General features: G+C 33.5%; 3 protein-coding genes across 5 annotated transcripts; 1 reads left to right on the top strand and 2 right to left on the bottom strand.

Moving 5' to 3' along the window:
• Positions 1-6,457: 6,457 nt before the first annotated feature.
• LOC105161675 (binding partner of ACD11 1) lies at positions 6,458-13,114 on the bottom strand. Of its 3 annotated transcripts, none has more exons than XM_011079449.3 (8): positions 12,762-13,114; positions 12,568-12,674; positions 12,375-12,450; positions 8,911-8,982; positions 8,771-8,833; positions 8,200-8,540; positions 7,594-7,717; positions 6,458-6,769 (listed from the first exon to the last, which is right to left on the bottom strand). In XM_011079449.3, the coding sequence occupies exons 1-8, from the start codon at positions 12,765-12,767 to the stop codon at positions 6,749-6,751; spliced, it is 810 nt and encodes a 269-aa protein (XP_011077751.1). In that variant the 5' UTR covers positions 12,768-13,114; the 3' UTR covers positions 6,458-6,748. The 3 variants fall into 3 exon arrangements, with proteins under 3 accessions (XP_011077751.1, XP_020549800.1, XP_020549801.1); XM_020694141.2 differs by having other exon boundaries at positions 8,200-8,537; XM_020694142.2 differs by having other exon boundaries at positions 12,568-12,671.
• Positions 13,115-15,315: 2,201 nt separating this feature from the next.
• LOC105161795 (uncharacterized) lies at positions 15,316-16,732 on the top strand. Its single transcript, XM_011079609.3, has 2 exons — positions 15,316-15,586; positions 16,114-16,732. The coding sequence occupies exons 1-2, from the start codon at positions 15,481-15,483 to the stop codon at positions 16,599-16,601; spliced, it is 594 nt and encodes a 197-aa protein (XP_011077911.1). The 5' UTR covers positions 15,316-15,480; the 3' UTR covers positions 16,602-16,732.
• Positions 16,733-17,221: 489 nt separating this feature from the next.
• LOC105161674 (5-methyltetrahydropteroyltriglutamate--homocysteine methyltransferase) lies at positions 17,222-22,305 on the bottom strand. Its single transcript, XM_011079448.3, has 12 exons — positions 22,169-22,305; positions 20,624-20,977; positions 20,448-20,535; positions 20,148-20,275; positions 19,661-20,052; positions 19,415-19,578; positions 19,132-19,212; positions 18,866-19,032; positions 18,683-18,788; positions 18,296-18,546; positions 17,975-18,176; positions 17,222-17,874 (listed from the first exon to the last, which is right to left on the bottom strand). Exons 2-12 carry the CDS (start codon positions 20,971-20,973, stop codon positions 17,506-17,508), a joined length of 2,298 nt encoding a protein of 765 aa, XP_011077750.1. The 5' UTR covers positions 20,974-20,977; positions 22,169-22,305; the 3' UTR covers positions 17,222-17,505.
• Positions 22,306-22,633: the final 328 nt, after the last annotated feature.

Raw genomic sequence — 22,633 nt, 5'->3', positions numbered from 1 at the left:
AAATCAATACACAAAAGAAAAATGATTACCAAGCTGTCGGTTTGACTTCTATAACAGAGAGTAAGGTCTGTTGTTTTAGTACTACTTTATTTATTTATTTATTTTATATGTATATTTGATTTAGAATTATTAATCTGATCAGTCAACTTTGGTGTTGATGAAAGGAAAAAAATTAATAAGAAAAAAAAAAAGAGAGGAAAAGACTATTGTGATGCCATCCCATGGGATTTTCTCTCGACGTATGATGAAATTATGTAATTTTTTTTTTCTTTAAATGAAATTTTGAAAATTGGACGGAGTGGATGAAAAGTTTTGAAAATTTGTAAAAAAGAAATTTTGTATGCTTAGTTCATTAAAAAACTTTAAATAATAAGAAAACTCATAATTTATTGTCCACAATGACATTTTGATCAGTTTATTATAAAAAAAATTATAATATTAGTTTTATAAGTATGGGAGGGTGGTAGCTTTAGTCTTAAACGAATTTATTTTGATATTTTTGTCCTGTAATTTTAAAAATTCGTATATTGAGAATAAAAATGGTCTAAATTTTTGCTAAAATGACTGTAAAAGTCACCCAATGAAGCTTGCCACATGCAATTCTTCGATAAATTTTTGTCCTAAATGTGCGAATTTTTTAAATTATTGGTCAAAATTATTAAAATAAATTTGTACAAAATTAAAATTATCAACATCTTATACTTATAGGACTAAAATTATAATATTTTTTATCCTACAATTTTCACATGATCAAAAAAGTTCCAACATTCGTGACATTAAAAATAATAATACATGATAAATAAGAATATGGCTGAAAAATTACTAAAAAAATTTAACAGCATTACGAATTTAACAAACAAAAAGAGCACTTGTGCACTATTTCAAAAAATACTGAATATTTTTGTTACTATAAATTAACAAAGAAGGGTTTTACGAAAATTTTGCAATGGAATTTATGCAATTTATTCAAAACAAAAGTACCTTAATTAATGTTGGTGGTGTGCCACTACACTAAATAATTGGAGTGCACTAATGTCTAATAACACACGTTAGAGTTGAATGCTCAACCCCTTCAATGTAGATCAGATTGGAGCCTCAAGGGATACACCAACGGAATCTGTTCGATTTCACAGTACTGACTGTTGTGGTATGTTGTTTCTACGTGCATATAATAAATAATTTTTTATATTTTAACATATATTATAAATTAGAGTAAAATATACAAATTAATACATTTTATTAAAATTCTGATTGTTGAATAGTATTACTTGTTTTTCCGTGTTGAAGGGCCATTCTCATTTACAACCCAACATATGCCCATGATTTTCACTTACCAAAAATATATAAACTGCATCTTGTTTGCTTCTATCAATCTATGTGCACAAATCCAATTCAATATATATGTGGTGCATTATGGGTCTTATCTTTTCCCTTTGCTCCTCAATCTTTATATCTTCCAATAAAATGTAATTTTTGTCTCATAATTATAATTAAAGGTGGTATTTTTTTGTCATTTTAGAATTTGAACTTGCAATAGAGAACTATAAGTACATAAAAAAAAAATAAAAAAACTGAATATTTACTTCAGATGTAGCTGAAAAATGTTAAATTCATTTCAAATTAGCATATATTTGTAATCCCTTTGATTTTGAAATTTTTTATTTTTGGGCCAATTTGACTGATCTAGCATTTTTGCACTAGTGATTTAGACTAAATGTACCAGTACCCCCTTTAGTTATAGGACTAGAACTGTATTTTTCTTGAAATTCACATGTCACGTCAACAAAAGTAACAGAAAAAATTAAAAAGCTCCAAATTAATTAAATTATGTGCAAGGCAGCGAGTTGTGGACTAAACATGCTATTCTTTTAATTACATTCCTCAAGTATGATTTCTAGATCAAATAGGATTGAAAGCGCCACCATCCTATCGTCAGTGGATCAAAATTGTATTCTTTCATATATATATATATATATATATATATATATCAAATAATTGCTTGGGTGGAAGAAGCAGACTTGTTGTATAGTAAAAAAAGGTGATGTCAATTCAATCGTCAATCACACACTAAACAACAACCTAAAGACCATACATTTTCCATCTACACAAAGCTGTAGTAAAAAACAGTAGAAAAGGAAATGCGTTTCTCATACACATGTTAAGTGTATAAGACACTTATACACACACGACACAACCTGAATTATGACAAGTGATGTGTATAAATATATGTATGCATAAACTTATTACGTCTCCTTAATTTATTTAATTTGAAAGACTAATTAGACAAAGGAAATCCATTCTTCAAGGTTAGTTTAGCTCTCAAGTAAAGGAAAGATGTTCTTATTATTATTACAACAAGTGATTAAACAGTGCTTATCAAAGATGTCTCAACAACCAATCACGCAAATGTAAGTGTTCTTACACCGGTGCATATATATATATATATATATATGATTAGACAAAATTAAACCAGTTTTGCACAAGAACTTTATGATGAACACAAACAGTGCTTTATTCATTAATGACTCAAATCATATATAATTATATAAAAACACTGTAATGATCAGTAGAGCAGTAACACGAGTAACAATTAGTAACATCTAATCTTAATGATCACTGTGTTCCCGTGTGCAGGTTGGAGGGTCTTGAGGTTACCCGTTGCTCATACAGTACATTAAGAATGCATACGTACTTATAATATATACATATATATATCCAAGCAGATTTATATGTATATATATATATATATAATCATCTGTAAAGGGTTGAGAAATATATGGGTGATGCATATGAAAATGGAAGAATTAGGACAAAAGTTTTACCTTTGATGGAAGGAAGGAAGGAATTAAGGTAGGTAGTGTTGTGTGAGAGTGTGGGTAGGGAGATAGAAATAAAGGCATGAGGAATGAAGCCTGGTCCGAGACCATTCCACATCAGTCTCAGACATGCATGGAGGAATTAGAAGATCTTGGAACAGCCTCCATTCCAAACGCCTCCTTTCTTCTTCAGCTTTCTCTTCTTCTCCATCTCTCTTGAAATATATATACATGTATTTATATGATGATTGAGCAGATATATATATATATATATATATCATAAGGGGAAGGTGCAAATTAAGACAGTGATCATCATCAGTTTAATCACAATAATGTTGATCAAATAAAAGTAACTAGGTAGGTAGGAGGAAGAGGAGGAGGAGGAGTAGTAGTAGTACTGTTTAGACATGAAGAGGTACGGGACCCATGTGGAAGCACATGGTAGACGACAGGTCATTTTTGTGGGTAAAGTTAAATAATGAAAAGCAGCTGCTCTGGTTTTGGAGTCTTGGTCTTGTCTTCTTCCTCTTCTCAAACTTTAAGGATCTGTGTGTCTGGAAAGAATTTGCATTTATGTGCACTCAAGATAACGAGCAACTAAGAAACCCATGCCCCCCAACCTTAACAACAAAGGGGAATATTTAAATTAACTAATAAGTGTAATATATTTATTATGTAATTAATTTTTTTTAAATTTAATCACACAACAAATATACTACATTTGATATATAATTAATGTACAAAGCATAATGTATATCAATATCGATCATATATCACATGGACATATATGCACTACTTTTATGAACAAGTACTTCCGCAAGCAAAAGTGTGGACAGATAGATGCATTATTTAGTCAACAATCAAGTATATATAAATTTATTTTGGTATTAGATAAACTTTCAAATTTTACATATATATATATTGATCACCAGAAACCAGCCTTAAAATTAAAATACTTAATTAACCACAAAGTTTAAACCACATATTTGCTTGATCTTACTTACATCTTATAGAATTATTTGTATAAACAAACAATATTTGTCCAAAACAATCTCATATTTGTGAGAATCAAGGGCACCCCTTTAAATATAGTTAAGTAATTGTCAATTCAAAACATGTATTTAGGGGGTGTAGATGAGTGGAATTTGAGCTGAGGTCGATCATTTTTTATGAGCTCAAGCTCGAATATTTTTTTTTATGGTTCAAGCTCGATGAGCTGTAATTGTTCGAGCTCAAGCTCAAGTTTGAGCTTGTACCATATATAATGAGCTCAAGCTCGTTAGCTCATTTTTCATCGAGCTCGAGGCTTGAGTTTTCAGTAAATTTTATTATTATAAGTAAATAATATTATATTAATTATAGAAAATATTAAATATATGGTACAATATTTTAATTTATTGTTATAAATATAAATTACTAATCGGTTAAGTATTAATATAATAAACAAAAGTATAAAAAGATATATACATCAAATTATTAAAATATTTGCACATAATTAAAATTGATAAACATAAATTATTTTTTAAAAGTGATTGATCTCATAATATATATATATAAAATAAAATAACAATAAAAATTAATTAAAATTGTTCAACCATTGTTGTTGTTATTATTATTATTATACTCTAGATTCATTCATGAGAATCATCAAATTTTGACTTAAGTTTATAAGTAATAGAATAAGTTGTATACTATGTATCTTGGTATAAATATATACTCACAAATAAATATAAAAAATATAAGTTAATTATTAGGACTTGTTAATTGAAAAAAAAGTGTAAGAGATTATAAATGAATATTGAAATCTAAAATAAAATTTATATGCATGCTTCATATTAAATAATTATTTAAAAAATATTAAAACTTACTAAATTATTCGATATAGAGATTAAATATATAAATAAAAAGTACCATAATGTATTATTATCTAAAATTAAAATATATGATATGATTAATAATTATAACATATGGTTAATTTTGCATATAAAGTTGTTATACTATTTAATATGGGGTTAAATAGATAAAAAAAATTTAAAAATAAAAAATAGAAAAAGCTCGCGGGCCGACTCACGAGCTTATTCAGGATATTTTGAACTCGAGCTCCTTAGAAGCAGAAGCTTGAGTTGGCTCGACTCGAACTCAAAAAACTCGAGCTCGACTTATCTGTAAACCCTACATGCATTTATCATAATAGAGAGCTAGATCATGGATCCCACCTTTAACTTTATTTTTCCTCAACATGTCCAATCCCTACTTTCTTTCTAACTATACTTGTTTCGACTTGTGTGTGTTTGTGTGAACGCCCCACACTTGATTAATTGGGAAGAAGAAAAGAAAGAGTAATGGGAAAGTACTATGGGAACATGATTTAATTCACAATTAGTGTCCTATATATATATATATATGGCGTAGTAGGTGTGGAAGATCTTCTACGTACGTACGTCCACTTAATTACACAACATTACATGACACGGACCTGCGATAATTGTTGGGGACATTGGTTGGTTGGTTTCGAACTCCATGCTTTTGGAATATATATGACAACTTTAGAATCAAATCAGTGGTACTAATAATTACTGCCATTCCCAAAACTTACAGTTCCATTTTGCATCTTCATTTGTCTTTTCCTTTTGGATAATATATCCAGTACCCTTATTCCTTCTCTCATCCCTTTTCTGTAACTATCCCTCAAATAACTTTCATTCCTTGTTTACTTATTATTATTAAATTACAATCTCATTTAAAAGTTAAAATTGATAAAGAGAATAATATATTTAAAATTTTAAGTATCTCTAATACATCCTCTCACATACTGACAATGTTTCATTTTTGTGTTTTATACTTAGCATGTCAGACTTTATTTAATACAGAGTGTAAAACCTTTTCATTGGTTTAATTTTGATACCACGTTGAGTAACTATCTTAATTAAAAATTTATGTTGTTGGCGAGAAAAATTGTTTAGTATTCAATCTTTGTTTCATATACGTATATATATGTAAGGAAAAAACGAATTAGGTTGAACAGTATATTTTACTAGTAGACACTGTCAAATATGCCTACACGATCAATTTAAAATTTTAAACCTAATTGCTACTTGAAAAATATATATTATTTGGATAAACAAAAAAATCTTAAAAGCCATAAGAAAGTTATGAAAACTTTTTGAGAAAAAGAGTAAGAGAGGAAAAGGAGATATGGAAGTTGAGAAGAGTTAGAGGCGAAACAGGGATAGCAATAGCTGGTCCGAGCATCACATCAGGAATCGAAAAGTATATGGAATGATGCCATTGTTAATGATTCCAGGCAGGAAATGAGAAACATGCACATATTTTCACCGTGATGATTGAATGGGGATGAGAAAGTTTGAGGCGACCAGCTTAAACAGAAAAACCAATGTATGTACAGTAAAGTTCAATTTACACAAGAATGCTACCCGATAAAACACTGTGAGCTACAAGGCAACCTCACAGCGAATACTATTTTACCTTGACAAGATATGAAACAAGCCACGGGACCGTGACTTGTTTGAAAAGCAGAGTGGCTAAGTGAGAGCAGGAAAGATTGGAACGAAGGGTCCTTCCAAAATTGGTTAACATGAAAGGTATAAAGAACTGAGAGGGAAGATTTATGGAAAAGGATGGAATCTGCAACTCTCAAACATAAAATCATGGGTTGAATTTATGGAATACCAATATAAGGTCATTACTTAAGTATCACGCTGGGAAGTTATGGAGACAAATGGGTACCCAACAAGGATAAACAAATATAAACAATCAAATCGATCTGCACAACTACGTGTAGAATTCAAGAGTCGCATGGATCAGACGAAGAACGGAGCTACTGTTTCAATGATCACAATGGTGAAACTCCAACTTCAAGATAGCTTATCTTGTGAGATTAAGCAAACAATTCCAAACCAAGCTGTCCAGATTTAGGCAGCAATAGGAGAATCCTGCATACAAAGTGCAACAAAAATGACAGAGAAGTGCGAAATAAGTAGAAGGCAACTTGAACATTGAACATCTAATGAAGGTCACATTGAGATTAAGGTTACACTCCCACAGAGATTAAGGTTACAGTACAACAAGAACACAAGTGATATATTGTTGAGGCCATAATAAAGATGAAAGAGGTCAGTCTTTAATCAAGAAACCAAATCAAAATGTCTCAATAATATAATATATACTCCAGAAAGTGAATTAAGACAGAAACACGAATGAGAAGAATTACTGATAAACATATTATAAGTATTTAAGGCTTTCGAAGAGGGCAATGTCTGGATTCATTGGTAATTTGCAATATTAATTTATAAACCAAGGCTGAAAATTAAGCAAATTTGACAAGGAAAAACATTTTCTGTTGTTTGTCTGTGTGATCAAAGGAGATTTCTGTTTGGAAATAACCCATGAGATTCTGTATGGGGCCTGAGACAGAAGTTTCCAGTTGGAAGACCATAAATGTCTCCACCATATGTATTCTCATTTTCTATCACAGGTTATGTAAAAAACAACCATAAGCAAGAATAATATCAACCCAGCTCTAAAATTTCGAATAATGCATGGTTGCACCACAAGTAAAGAGTTATAGTTAACCTAGATCGCAGGACAAGATTACAGATGAAGGTGAAGAAGGAACAGAAAATCCAACATTGCTAAATGATATCAAGTTGAGGCCTTTATAGTATCACCCTATCTGTCTTATCCAGTTTCCTTCATGCCTCACAATATTGCACAGCTAACTTCATAAAGATTGATATAAAAAGGGTTAGATATGAACCTTAGCCGCCAAGTTTGAAAATGCCAAATTCCATTTTTCTCTAGTTTTCATACCAGCTACCTGCCCAACTTTCGCCACCTTGTTGAAAGCACCATTCAGCCAAGCTGTTCCAGCAGCCACATACCTGATATACATCATTTAGCCAATTCTTCTTCATTTCAAGGAACATATAGCCACAAGAACTTTTCAACCAATCACCACAAAACCAGAATTTACAACCAAATATGGCAGTTAATAAACACAAACAGTCCATGAAACAGGTACTGTTCAACACTTTTACTCTTTTACAAATTCAACGAGTAAACACAAGCACTGTTGCATAAACATGGGTCATTTGTTCAACTTGCCAACTGTAGACAAGTACTCAGGTTTGAGTTAAACACAATTCAGGTTCCTGTATGCATGTTCGATGTAACATTTAGTAGACGGACATAAAGCAAAAGAGTAAAAGCCATACAGAAGTCTGATATCAGCCTGCAGTCCCTTATGTTTATGTGATACCAGAATTATTGTCCAAGTTTCATGAAATTCTATGTACTTTTCAGGCAAAAAATAGAAAAAAACAAATGGGAAAATATCAAGTGATACTGGTTAGAAGTTTCAAACCTGCTGGATTTGACAGCTGACCCAGTGTCATTTAATTTCCTCTCTGCAGCCATAAGAGCTGACATGGTTTTATCAGACACTTGAAATCTTTTATCCACAGATTTCACTTTTGAATTTACAGCTGAAATTCCAACAGTAAGCTTTTCTGTCAGCCCAACTCTCTGATCAAAGGAAATTACTCTAGCAGATGCATTGGCAGTCAACCTGTGCTTTTCATCAAATGCTTTGGCCTTGTTTACAGCATCTTGTTTAATAGCTGAACCTTTTGCAAGCATACTTGACACAACATCTTGGGCTTTACTGATATACACTCTCCCATTATTTGGACTCATCTTTCCCTGCTAACTCCAAGAGGAATTTCAATAAGATCAGAACCAAATACAACCAACTAGAACTTGAATAAAACTTCCATCATTCCTTCAATATAGAATACTAGGAATGGCATATTCTTTTATTGGTGATCGTCTCATTGTGCTAATAAAACATCAGGAAGAAATCTCCTGGGATCCAACTTCTCACACAAAAAAGATAGCTGGATTGGTATTTACAGGACACATGACATAGTTATTACCTCAGCAACTGGAGAAGTGTTCTCTTGTGACATGTTTACAGCATTGTCAACAAACCTCACTTCCTGAACACATCAGACATATTATTAGCTTAAATGATATCCTCAAGAAGACTATAAAAATTGTATATTGCAGTATTTACCCGAATCTCAGGTTGTAATACGTAGTTTTCTGCAGGTGCTATGCTAACAACCTGGTCGACTATAGTTGCACCCTGCAAGACATAATCAGCAAAACTTTTTTAACTCTAGAAGCATATAACTTGCCCTTAAAACAAGTGTTTTCCAGTGCTTTCATATCGTCTAACAAATTTATCATGCCATAAGAATTTCAAGAAAAGCAGTTATCATTGTAACATGCAGAAGAAAGATTGGTTTCCAGGACAGTAAGGGAAAAGTAGACTATAGATTGGATCAAAGCATCTCAAAGGCATGGGACACTAGAAACTTCGAGATCAATAAGCATGAATGTTAGAATTAATAATGAACATTGACTTATAGTCTCCCATCTAATGCATAATACAATTTCTAAAGTATTTGTACAAGTTTATCAGTGTGTTATTATAGCTGGTAATTTTTCGTATTCCATTAACTAAAAGTCTAGCAGACTGGATAGCTGTGTGTGTTACAGCTAAAGGCAACAATGAGAATATATGCCACATTGTTCCTGCCACCCAAACCCACCCAAATGGAAAAAGGGAGAAAAACGGGTAAAATGCAATTTATCCCCTCTGGGTTTCTTAAATAACCCCTGTGAAAAATAAAACACTAAGAAACCCCTTGTGATTTCAAAAATATAGCAAAACAACCCCTCCATGCTATAGGTGCACCACACCCGCCATTTTTTTATTTTATTTTTTTAATTTTATAATTAGAATAACATTTTTATCCTTATTTTTACACCGTTATATCTCATTTTATATAAACGAATGGTTTAGATCTGGTTAACATATTTAAATTTACAAATATATTTTACAATTATAGATATTTATTTATATATAAATATATATTATATTTAATGTGTATATATATGCATATAGAAAGAGAGAGTGAGGCACCGCAGGCCGTTGCCGCAACGGCGCCAGTAGGAGGAGGAGGCAGCACGCAGACGGGGAGCCTGAGGGGTGCATGGAGGAGGGCCAGGTAGAGGAGGCGGGGCCACACAGTGGGGAGGAGGCTTGAGGGGGCGGCAGTGAGGAGACGCCAGTAGGGTGGGGGGAAGGTGGTGGTGGGGAAGAAGACAACATTATTTTAAAAGATAACTTTAATATATTTAAATAATTTATTTATATTTAATAAATAAAAATATGATAAATATTTGTATAGAATCTGGACCATGACTGTAAACTAAGTGAAATCTAGACCATTGAATGTGTATGAAATTTACGTTCAATTCAAATTTAATGAAATCTAACCATTGATTTATTTTCTAAAAAATTCCACCGTTAGATTCTAACGGTTCATAAATTAAGATGTAAAATTAATTTACTATTAAAAATTAAGCCCAAGTCATATGAGCACCGCCAGGTCTAAAGGGGTATTTTGCTATATTTTGGAAATCAAGGGGTCTTTTTAGTGTTTTATTTTTCATAGGGAGCATTTTCGACATTTCTAGAAATACAAGAGGGGTAAGATGCACGGGAGAATTATTTAAATAATATTGAAAAAAAAATATTTACAGAAATAGGTGGATTTCGATTGTTTTAAAGATTTAAGTAGCACCGTGTTGATATGCTGCAATTTGTTTTTTTTAAAAAAAAATAATTCTTTCATGGCACCACGATAGAATCATGGTGCCATTTTTTAATTAAAAAAATTTCAGTGGCACCGCGATTGATTTTTTATTAAAAAAAAAAATTAAAGCACCACGATCTTAGATCGCGGTACTGTCCCTAAGCATTTCCTTCTTGAAGTTGATAATATGAAGTCACCCTAAGCATTGTTTTTGTCAATGTTTATGATAATGTATTTTTATAAGAAAAAATAATTTTAATTTAATATAATAATAATTATATTAATATTACATAAAAAGAAATAAAAAGATTAAATTGTTATAGAATTATTTAATAATATGGGTAAATTACATTAATATTTTTTTTGGGTTAGATCAAATTGCACAAACACCATCTGTATTTTATATTAAATTAAAATTATTTTTTTCTATAAAAATATATTCTAATAATAATAATTTTTTGTTTGATATTGTTACTTCAATTAAGTCAAGCGATATGATTGTTGTTAGTTTTAATTTCATTTCTTTTAAAATATAAGTTACGATAAATATATATATATATGTATGTGTGTATGTAAATATATGTAAATTACATACATTTACATAGTTAATTGTGTATGTATATTATCATCTTTGAATAAATTACAACGAGTTCTATTAAAATTTGGTATAATTAAAAATACCTTTTTATTGTTTGAAAATTGTCATCAATACCCCCTGATTCTAACAATCGTCTAACAATTAGCTCAATCCATTAGTTTTCATTAGATTTTCATCCATTTTTTAATAGTAAAATGACCAAGATTTCCTTGTGGATTATAAATTATAATTTTATTTATTTTCTAAATTTTTTATGAATTAAATTGATTACTTTTTATAAAATTTTCAATTCTTTTACCCACCTAATCTAATTACTTTTTATAAAATTTTCAATTTTTTATGAATTAAGTTGATTACTTTTTATAAAATAACCATATGTATTTTCCTATAAAATTACCATTAAGTTGGTGGTGGTGGTGACTTAGGAAAAGGGACAACACCGGGATCTAAGATCGCGGTGCTTTAAATTTTTTTGTTTTCATAAAAAATGGCACCGTGGCGTGCTCTTCTTTCTCGCAGTAGAATGTGATTCTCATATATTTTTCGCCCGTGTGGCGTCTCAGGTTACGCCTAACCTTCGACCAGCTTTCGCACATATCAAAGTATAATGACAGTCCGTCGCGTGTCCTCGACACTGAAACTCGCTAGCGCGACATCTGAACGCCTCCCTGCGCGGCACCGAGTGCCCTTGCGCTCGCCTATCCAGAATGCCCATATTTGCTGAGGCTCTCGGCACTCTTAGCGTCTCGCACACAATCTCGGAACCTGCCGACGTATTGCTCAATGGCAAGGAGCATCCTCGCACGGTGCCGTTGAAATTTTTTTAATTAAAAAATTTGCAGCACCGCATTCTGTCAACGCGGTGCCGCTTAATTCTTTAAAACAATCGAAATCCACCTATTTCTGCAAATATTTTTTTTCAACATTATTTAAACAATTCTCCCAAAATGCATTTTACCCAATAAGGAAGAACACAGATGCATCAGGAGGATATAGACAGCCAATGATTATTTTCGATATGCAGCTAGCTTTTCCTTCCTTTTAAGTTATATACTTACGAATAAACATAATACTGTCAGTCTATATAGACGTATATTCATTAATTAGAACAACATCAGTTTGGAAGTAGCTTTCTTTCTTAACTACAGCCCCAGTGAACTTGTTAAACTCATAAGTCGTTGGTTTTATTTATGGCAAGAAATAACTAAACAATTAATTATTAGAGGACTGAGGACTATCAAATTAAAAAAAAAAAGCGAAAAATGAGGAGATTACCGATAACAATAAGGCGATTTCAAGTGCCTTCGGATCTTTAAACGTAACAAACGCGGTCCTCGAGTCCCCTGGCTCTCTGCACCGCCCCGAAGTAAACAGAAGCCGAAACTAATCAAATTTATTGTTATACTTTACTAAATTGACAAATTTCCCAAAAAAAAAAAAAAACTCTCAAAAACAAAAACAATCTTACCTACGGATCTCAATGTGTTCAATTTCACCGGAAAAAGAAAAGAACTCATGGATTTCTCTCTCAGTGGCTAGATCTGACACTCGCTTCACCTGTACTGTTCTCGTCTGCTGAAAAACATCAAAATATTAAACAAACAAAAGAAAACAAAATCAACCAAACTCTGAAATAAAATTCCAAATCAAAATCAAGCTTACCAGCATTGTCGGTTAAACTTCTCCTCAGCCCTCTTCAAGTTCTTCACAAACTCTCAGCAAAAAGCACCTAGGTCGGCGCACACACCGTGCATATATGTAAGCTAACTGTGTTTAAATTTACGCTGTAGTTTGGGAGAAAACTCTGAGGAGAGAGGAAGAATGTATAGGTTTGAATTCAAAGACTTTCACTTTACACCTAAAATTTCGGTTTTATTTAACAGATTAATAATGATAAACGTTTTAGTTTAGTGAGATTTGATTTGAGAAAAGGGGAAGATTCTCTCAGATGTTGCTTGCAGTTGCCCTTCTCTTCTGGCGTTGCGCTGTGTTTGGGTAATGTTTCCGTCTTCAAGAAGCTATTATTTTAATACCTACTAAGTGTGCTGACTTCAGAAAATCTATTTCTCTCGTTAGATTGATTTTATTATTTTAAATTCTATTTTAATATTTTTTATTTTATTTTATTTTATTTAATATATATATATATATGTTAGGCGTACGAAATATTTCACTTAAGTTAATTCCTATCAGTTTTATCCCCTCTCTTTTTCAATTTTTCTTCTGCCGGTCTATTTTATTGAGAGAATTCACCAAAAGAGAAGCCCCAAATTTATATTTCAAACTCCATTTGCTTATAATAATAAATTAATTATGTATATTTTTTAAATCGTGTTCTTGGAATTAGGAAGTTAGGTTTTTGACATGTTCATATTATTTTAATATTAATTTTCGTTTTTTATTTTATGATGTCAAATTACATATATTTTAATTTTATGATATATATAAATAAAATGTATATTATAGTTGTGTTTATATTATATTGTATTTTAAATTATTAAAATATTTTATATTACAGCATTAATGTCCATCGATCATAGTCTATAACAATTACTTATATATATACGCATTTATACATTTATGGAACTACGAAAGGTACACACAAAAAAACGGTGCAATATTACCAATAAAATTCCAAAACAGAGAATTAAATAGTGTGCAGAAAATAGGGCATCCCATCTCCATCAAAGTTTGGCATAATATTAGGCTGATGAAAATGACCTTAGTTGGAGCATGGGCCCAACCTCTTATGTCTTCCGGGTTGCATGCATCTATCTTATAATACTTTCTAGATCTAAAGTTTGGGTAAATTACATTATTAGTACATAAGGTTTGATTAAATTACGCAAATAAATTCTTTTTTTTTTGTTTTTGTAAAATGATAATTGCAGTTTTTCTGAAGAGTGTTAGTGTAATATTTTTTTTGGAGAATGTTTATTTAAGAATTGCTTCGAAATAAGGGGTGTAGTTTTAATTACAATTATAACTTTTAGGGGTTGTAGTTGTGATTTGTAAAATGCAGGAGATGTTTGTGTATTTTGACCTAACTTTACCCTTAACTTGAATTGGTCTGATTGTGATAATTTCCTTTTTCATCCTTCTAATTAGCCACTTATTCAATTTTAATTCTTTCAAAAAAATCGATCCTCGATTTTGATTTTTATTTTGTTCGATGTTTTATAGAAATGACAACTCCGTCGACTTGTATGTTAGTTTTAAAGAAACCACATGTGTGAGGCACGCGAGTCGATTTGTCCTAAATGAGTGTTTTGGTGAAGAGAGAAGACCCAAAAAAAAAAAAAAAAAAAGAGTACAAACATTTACAACAATTAAATCATTTTCATATTAATGACCTAAATTAGTCAAAACTTTCATGGTAAAAGAAAAACCAAACAAGGCCTTGACCATATACATACATGATGTTATACTTATATACATAGTGTAGATATGTTAAATAAAATAAAAGATGGAATATAATTTGTAATATAAAATTCAATCCGTCCATACAGTACGTATATAATACAAATGCACATATCTGAATCATCACAAGTCACATCCTTTCTTGATTTTTGAAGTCTAATATTTGTTCAGGCAAAATTTGAACTTTGAGCCCACCAAATTGGATTTTTTTTTATTTCAATTGATATTGAATTTTCTATTCCAATTAATATATAAATGTTTACGCATACAAAAATTATATTATTTATTTATTTTATAAAAAAAATTATACACATAGCATGCATATATTAAATAAAATAAAAAAATGTAATAGAATTTGGAACAAAAAAATTTGATTCCCATTTTTAGGGAGGGAAATTAACAAAGCGGTAGAATTTTTAGCGTCATTGACTGCAAAAACAAAAGCAAACCACCACACTATGCATCAGAAGGACATTGACGAATAGCTCATTTACTAGTCGTTTACTTTTACTTTTGAGACATTATTTATGATATTTTATTTGAATTTTATCAAATTAACGGTTCACTTGAAAATTCGTGTTAAACACCCCGTCTAAACACAGACAATATTTTGAAAAAGAATGGGATTAGCTTGAAAAAATATATGGTATCTTTCAATTGCTTATGCAAAAAGGAAAAACAAGCTAACAGTGATAGCAGGATTTCTGAAGCATGAAGCAAAGACTAAACCTATGGAAACCAGACAGAATTGATTCCCTCTCCCTGATCAGTAGGAAATCCAGAAGAAACCTATTGCCAGATCCATTACACACAACAACGTTTTTAACTTAATTAGCTCTATGTTTGTCGTAACATTATACATATATATATATATGTTAAGACATTCGTCATTAGTCCACCTACCACATAAAAACATCGTAATTTGCTAACATTAATTCTAGCTATACAGTAGAAAGATACTATGGAAAGGAAAGCTAATGAGGCAGCAGCAGCATACGAGGAATTCGAACCCTTCTGCAAATGGCAACGCAAGCAAGATTATGACATTCTTGAAATCCATCTCCAAGGTGAATGAATAGATAAATTGCACTGGCTTAAATGCATTTTACATTGCAGGTATTTGATGTTTTTGTTTTTTAACTTTCTAGGATAGCAATTTAGTCCGACATCTTTTTAAATTTTTTGATTTCAGTATTGGTTCTGTATTTTTTTAATTTTTGTAAGTTTAGTCTTTTTTTTTTTTTGGTTGGAGTTCAACCTTCTCTCGCATGTGGAGATGAATTCTAACTAAAAAATAACTGAAATCAAAATTAAAAAGGTGTAAAATCAAAATACTATCTAAAAAGTTCAAAGAAAAAAAAATACTAAATGGCCCAAATTACGTGAACAAAACTGCATTTAATCCAATTGCACTCGTACTCTTTTTCTCTCCAAATTCAGCTCCGACCAGCACAAACAATGGCTGACGGCGGTTGTACACCTATAATGAATTAGTGTTCGCTATGATTTTTCACTTTCAAGCATGGAAATTAATTACGACAAGAAGTTTCGTATTCGGCAATAACATCTTTCTCCATGCCTGTGATTTTCCAAGAATTCAAAAGGGAACAGCTGAAAGTGCAAATCAGCAATTATGGGATCCTCAAGATTTCTGGAGAACGTACAACATCAGACGCCTCCAGAAAGACCAGATTCTACAAGGAAGTTCCTGTCCCCGGCAGCAAATACGACACACCTGCAATCCGTGCAAAGTTTGTGAACGGCTGTCTCTACATCACATTGCCAAAATGGAAGAACTCAGCCCCTGATATCACTGAACCCAAAATGGAGCAAACCCCGAAAAGACCTGCAGAATTGGCCGCCGAAGATCAACCAAAGGCATCACCTGATCCAAAGGAGCATGCAGTACGTAGTTCAGGAGGTTCAGAATGTGAGTTTCAGAGCCGGAAAAGGGCGGAGTTGGGCCGAAGAATGGGGAAGGTTGCTGTGAGCCTGGCGGCAACGGCTGCGGCGGTGGCGGTGCTGGTTGCTTATGTTGTTTATATGTATAAGGCAACCGTTGGTGAGGTTGATGATGATTGAGTATTGTGAATTAATTTGAGCTGTAATTTGAATATGGCGTTCATTTTTCTTTCTCTTTTAAATCGCATTGGGACCTTTGGTATTGTACTCAGGGCCACCAGTACAGTATATATGGACCTTTACCCGTACAATTCTGCTATCAAACTACTCTTAACTGGGCCTCGACGATTTTCCGTATCGGCCCAGAAACATTTATTGTGATAGATTTGAATATTTTAGTGTAGCACATGGCCTCGCCTTGCATAAATCGACGTTTTCCAGTATCGACCCAGAAATATTTATTGGGATAGATTTGAATAACAAAGTGTAGCACATTGCCTCGCCTTGCACAAAATTAGATAGAGAAAATTTTAGTCGGATTTTATTCGATCAAATTTGAACTAATCATATAACAAGTACAATATTTATCGTGTGATTGATATATAATTAAAAAAATAATTAATTACAGAACAACTATAATTTAATTCGAACAAACCTAATTCAGACAAAAACTTTCTAATTAGACAGAAAGCAGAAAAAGAGGATCAAGCAAGCAACCTTAGATACAAACTTTAATAGCAGTAGCCGTCCACCTAGATATTGAAAACGATAAGAGAGAGAGAGAGAGGAGAGAAATATCGTAGCGCAATAAAAGATTCTTTAATTTGTAACCATCGGATACAATAAAACTTTTACTTTTGCCTTTCTCTTTCACATGTAGTGACCGTATCCCTCCAAATACAGAATTATAATAATAATACTTGAAACAGAAAGAAACAATAAAAGCCCAAAAATTAAAATGCCCGGCTGGACAAAAGCCTACACCCTCCTACTCAAATCAGCAACTCCCAGTTATTCCATTGAACCACACAAAATATCTTCTTCTTTAAATTTGGAAAACATGCAACTGATGCATTAATTCAGCTCATTTTGCACTGGCAAGTTTGGTCCGGAGGAGCTTGGCGGCAGCAACCATGTTTTCAAGGGCTGGCTTCACTTCCGTGTACTTGCGAGTCTTGAGACCACAGTCGGGGTTCACCCACAAGATGTTGGTTTCAAGCACAGCCAGCATCTTGTTGATTCTGTCCGCAATTTCTTCCGTTGATGGAATTCTTGGGGAGTGAATATCATAAACACCGGGCCCGATTCCAGCACCGTACTTCACTCCCTCACGGAAGACTGAGAGGAGCTTCTCATCTGAACGGGAGTTCTCAATGGTAATAACGTCAGCATCCATGTTAATGATTGAGTGGATGATGTCGTTGAAGTTGGAGTAGCACATGTGGGTGTGGATCTGTTGGTTGCAGACAAGAACATTAGCAAACAGAAAAATGTACCATTGGCCTAGTTTGAATTAAGGTGAAATTCATGAGGTATTGAGTGGGAAAAGGCACCTGGGTCGTGTCCTGGACGCCACAGTTTGTGATTCTGAATGAGTGGACGGCCCAGTCCAAGTAGAAAGCATGCTCGGCCTTCCTCAAAGGCAAACCCTCTCTCAATGCAGCTTCATCGATTTGGATGACGGTAATACCAGCCTTCTCGAGATCCTCTACTTCATTCTTGATGGCCAAAGCAATCTGATAACAGGTCTCAAACCTGCAAACCAAGAAATAGAATAAGTGACTCTCTGAACAAAAAGAAATCTGCCCAAAATGAAAAGAAAGAAAAACGAGTTGATCTCCTAACAAAATATGTGATCATGTATAAAGACATACCTTGGTTGGTCATTTCGTACAAAAGACCAGTTGAGAATGGTAACAGGGCCAGTAAGCATTCCTTTCATTGGGCGCTTGGTCATGCTCTGGGCAGCAGTGGACCAGAATACAGTCATTGGCTTGGGCCGACTAACATCACCATAAATGATCGGTGGTTTCACACAGCGAGATCCATATGATTGCACCCATCCATTGGCAGTGAAGGCAAATCCAGACAATTGCTCACCGAAGTACTCAACCATATCATTTCTCTGGAATTTAGACATCCAAAAGATATTATTACAACAAATACTTCAAAGTGACATTTGCAGTTGTATTCATTAAACCAAATTGACAATTAATGTATTAGTTGTTTTTACAGATTAGAAGCCCGATTAGCTTGCCTACCTCTGGCTCTCCGTGAACAAGAACATCAATGTCCAACTCTTCCTGAAGCTTGACAACTTTGCTTATCTCCTCTTTGATAGACTTGATATACTCCTCTTCAGATATCCTACAAATAGAAATTGGATCTTTAGAAAACAGACTTGAATGCACAAATAGATTACAGAGTCAAGGGAAAACACTCACTTATTGGCCTTGTATTCACGGCGCACTCTCCTGAGTTCAATGGTCTGAGGGAATGAACCAATAGTGGTGGTGGGGAGGATTGGGAGGTTAAGCTTCTTTTGTTGAGCATCAAGTCTGGCACTAACATTTGTAGCACGGCGATGATCAGATCCCTTCAAAGCAGCAGCCTGGTTGGACCAAAGAAGAATGGCTGGTAAGCACACAATAGCATAGCAGCAAAGACACCTGAAAGCTCAAATGACAAAAATGAAGATTCATTGACTTACAGCCTTTTGGACAGCTTCGTTGGTCACCCTAGGAGAGGACTTCCTGGAAGCCTGAGCTTCAGCATTGGCAGAGAAGAATGCCTGGAAAGTAGAGAACAGCATCCAAACATCAATATGAGTAATATAATGTCACCAAAATCAAAATGAGCCTAGAATTAATAGGAAAAGATTATTCAGATGATCTGAAAGTAATAATTAATGACAAGATTTAACTCGAGAAGATTTAGTATTCTAAAATGCCTTCAGGCCTTCAATCTCAAAGGACAATAGTTGCGACACATACCTCATCCTTCTGTCCAGTCAATGCCTTTGCAAGAGCATTTACTTCGAGAACCTTTTGTGCTGCAAATGCAAGCCAGGATTTGATTTCTTTGTCCAGCTTAGGTTCATTTGCCAGATCAACAGCAGTGTGGAGAAGTGAGCAGGAGGTGGACACAACAAGCTTGTCTGCAGAAAAAAAATCAAAGAAAAATAAGACTCCATCGTAAAGCAAACTTGAAAGCTATAAAATAGGTGTTAGGCAATATACCCTTTCCAACTATGCCTTCAAGAGACTGCAGGGTGGTGAGAGATGCACTCAGGTCATTAGCCCAGATGTTCCTTCCGTCAACAACTCCAGCAAAGAGGTATTTTCCAGAAGGAAATCCACTCTTGATCAAATCAAGGGTCTTTGTTCCACGAACCAAATCGAAACCAAAACCACAAACCCCTTTCAGGGAGGTGAGGGTTTTGAATGTAGCCTCAGGTAAATCAGCGAAATAAGTTTCAACCAGAACATTAACGCCAGACAAAGACGATTCCAGTTCAGAGTAAGCCTTGGTGAATGCTTCCAGCTGATGAGACTCAAGATCCAACACCAGGGTGGGCTCATCAAACTGGATCCATGAAGCACCTGCTGCCTTAAGCTCAGCAACAACTTCCCTGCCAAGATATACATTTAAATACCAAATGTAACTATAATGTAAATGTTGAGAACATCAGGCAACTAAAAATATAGTTTTTTTTCTTTTTCTTACTTGTAAATTGGCAGAATTTTGTCAAGAAGAGAAAGAAGAGGGAAAGTCTTCTCAACACCCTTGGCAGGTTTAGACAGCAACAAGTATGTAACAGGGCCAATAAGTACTGGAACAGTATCAACACCAAGCTGCACGAGAGAACATGAACTTCATTAGGTGGTGATTCACAATGAAGCATCCGTAAAGCACATAATATTTAGAAGGATGCAGGAGTTTGGTTTCCATTATTTAGTTACATTCAAGATTTTCCTATTTATTGGTTAAACTGGAAATACAGCAGGAGATTTACAGAGCTCATACCGCTTTAGCCTCTTTGTACTCATTAACTGCCTTGTGAGAAGCATAAGAAAATTTCACATCAGGCCCCAATTCAGGGACAATGAAATGGCTGCATTTATAAACCAACATAATTAGTTAAATAAACATCAATTATGTGGGAAAATAAAACCTTTTTTTCTGAATTGACCGCTACTTACTAGTTGGTGTCAAACCACTTGGTCATTTCCATAGCAGGAACAGAGGCATTTCCCCTGGCCATGGAGAAGTAAGTGGAAAAACCAATCTCACCCCCAGTCCAATTGTATCTTGGTGGAACGGCACCAAGCATTGCGGTTGTGTCAAGCACCTGATCATAGTATGAGAATGTGTTGCTGGGGATGTACTTGATCCCAGCATCAGACATCTGCTTCCAAATGGATGCCCTGAGGTCAGTGGCGACCTTTTCCAATTCCTCAGCGCTGCTCTTGCCATCCCAGAAAGATTCCAGAGCAAACTTAAGCTCTCTCTTTGGGCCCATACGGGGATACCCAACAATGTGAGATGCCATTTTTCTGATACACCAAATTCCATCAGTATAATCACATTTACACCATATGGTAAAAATAATAATCTAGATAACATGCAGACATGTCCAAACGAAGAGGCAGGGGACGACAAAAGAAAACCAGGCCCTATGTGTATTCAGTTTAAACCTATTCAATTTTGAGATAGCTGCATACGTATATCTTAAATAATATAGTATTAAATAAATGATATCCCAATAAACAAAAAAGTTCTCACCTTTTATTTTTCGTACTGCTCACGTGCAACTCATAAGTCTGTCAGTATATTTTAGATATACATATACATGTGTGCGTGTATCTACATATAGGTGTATATATATATATATATGTATTTACACATAAATATATCTCGTAGCTTGTTTTTACCACTAGATTCATCTAGAAAATTAACACTGATTGGTTTCCTGTATTAGCTTATCAGCATTAAGTTAATGAACATAAAGAGGCATAATCAGGTTCTCATGAACGATGTGAGTTGAAACATACAAGGAAAACTTCACAAATCAAGTGTTACAATCGATCTTCATGCATGGTCTAGAATAATCAAGCACTCAGATCACAAAATACATATAAACAATTCCAGATCCAAGCAGAAGAGCAAAATACATACATGTTGACAACATGAAAATGCGAAACAATGCAGACAGATTTAATTGAATTAATGATACTGAATAGCCTCTTCATGTCAGATCTAATCAGAGTAAAGTTCTGAACCCAGATCTAATAGTTCCACGACCGAAATCTACCATTTAAAGCTTATCCTCTTAATTTCATCCAAACCACCTCCCCCGCCACCCAATCCACAGTCGTTTTCCCAATGCCATGTCAGCACACTGACGACACCAAATTTGCATTAAGACACAACAAAGATCCGTTGATTAACTACGACAACAGAGTTAAAGCATGGTAAAACTGAACATCAGTGAACTCCACTATATCACGCAAAAACATCAGAAACATACACTTACCAATAGATCTAAGCGAATTAAATCAGAAACTTCAAAACCGCAGCTCAAAAACTATAAATCAGACACTTCTCCAGAACCAAAAAACATTAAATAGCAGAACAATCGCAGAGATTGCAAAAGCAAAAGAATAAACACAAGAGATAGAGAATTCAGCAAAGACTGAACACAAGATGAACGACGAAACCAGCACGAGGGGCTGCGGAAACCGTACCTTTGTAAAAAAAGGATAGGGATACAGAGATGTAGTTATTGTAGAGAGGTAGAGAAGGGCAAGACGCGAGTTGGGAGAGATGGAGAATGGGCTTATTTATAGAGGGAAATGATAGACTGTGGGTGGGTGGGGGTGGGGGTGGGGGTAGGGGTGGTGGGTGGTGCTCTGTAGATCTCGGCAAGTGAAATCTACAGTATGCTTTGTTTGGTTTAGTATCTATTTTTAGTTTTCAGTTTTTCCCTTCCTAAAAATATGTTTATTTCTTTTTATTGATTATAATTTATTATTATTATTATTATTACATCTCGTAATTATTTGTTATCTGTTATTATATAATAAATTAAAGTATTAATTTTATAAATTAATAATTTCTTACTTTTATAATACTCTGATAATTTTAAATTTATAAAAATAATATAACTATCAGTTTCATTTAAATATAAAATGTAATTGATTCAAAAAATA

The sequence above is a fragment of the Sesamum indicum genome, linkage group LG5 (assembly GCF_026168435.1).
Source record: "Sesamum indicum cultivar Baizhima isolate 11 linkage group LG5, ASM2616843v1, whole genome shotgun sequence".
Lineage (NCBI taxonomy): Eukaryota > Viridiplantae > Streptophyta > Magnoliopsida > Lamiales > Pedaliaceae > Sesamum > Sesamum indicum.
The sequence above is the reverse complement of the archived record's forward strand: the minus strand, read 5'-3'. Positions and strand labels throughout refer to the sequence as shown.

Bases quoted from the DNA above. Each gene is read 5' to 3' on its own strand.
- LOC105161674 (XM_011079448.3), bottom strand. From the start codon at position 20,973: ATGGCATCTCACATTGTTGGGTATCCCCGTATGGGCCCAAAGAGAGAG. The intron at 20,536-20,623 runs GTAAGTAGCGGT...TTATAAATGCAG, and splicing joins AAGTGGTTTGACACCAACTA to CCATTTCATTGTCCCTGAAT. The intron at 20,276-20,447 runs GTATGAGCTCTG...TCTCTCGTGCAG, and splicing joins AGTACAAAGAGGCTAAAGCG to CTTGGTGTTGATACTGTTCC.
- LOC105161675 (XM_011079449.3), bottom strand. The intron at 8,983-12,374 runs GTAATCTCCTCA...TATGTCTTGCAG, and splicing joins AAATCGCCTTATTGTTATCG to GGTGCAACTATAGTCGACCA. The intron at 6,770-7,593 runs GTTCATATCTAA...CTTTGTATGCAG, and splicing joins TTTCAAACTTGGCGGCTAAG to GATTCTCCTATTGCTGCCTA.
- LOC105161795 (XM_011079609.3), top strand. From the start codon at position 15,481: ATGGAAAGGAAAGCTAATGAGGCAGCAGCAGCATACGAGGAATTCGAA. The intron at 15,587-16,113 runs GTGAATGAATAG...TGATTTTCCAAG, and splicing joins TCTTGAAATCCATCTCCAAG to AATTCAAAAGGGAACAGCTG.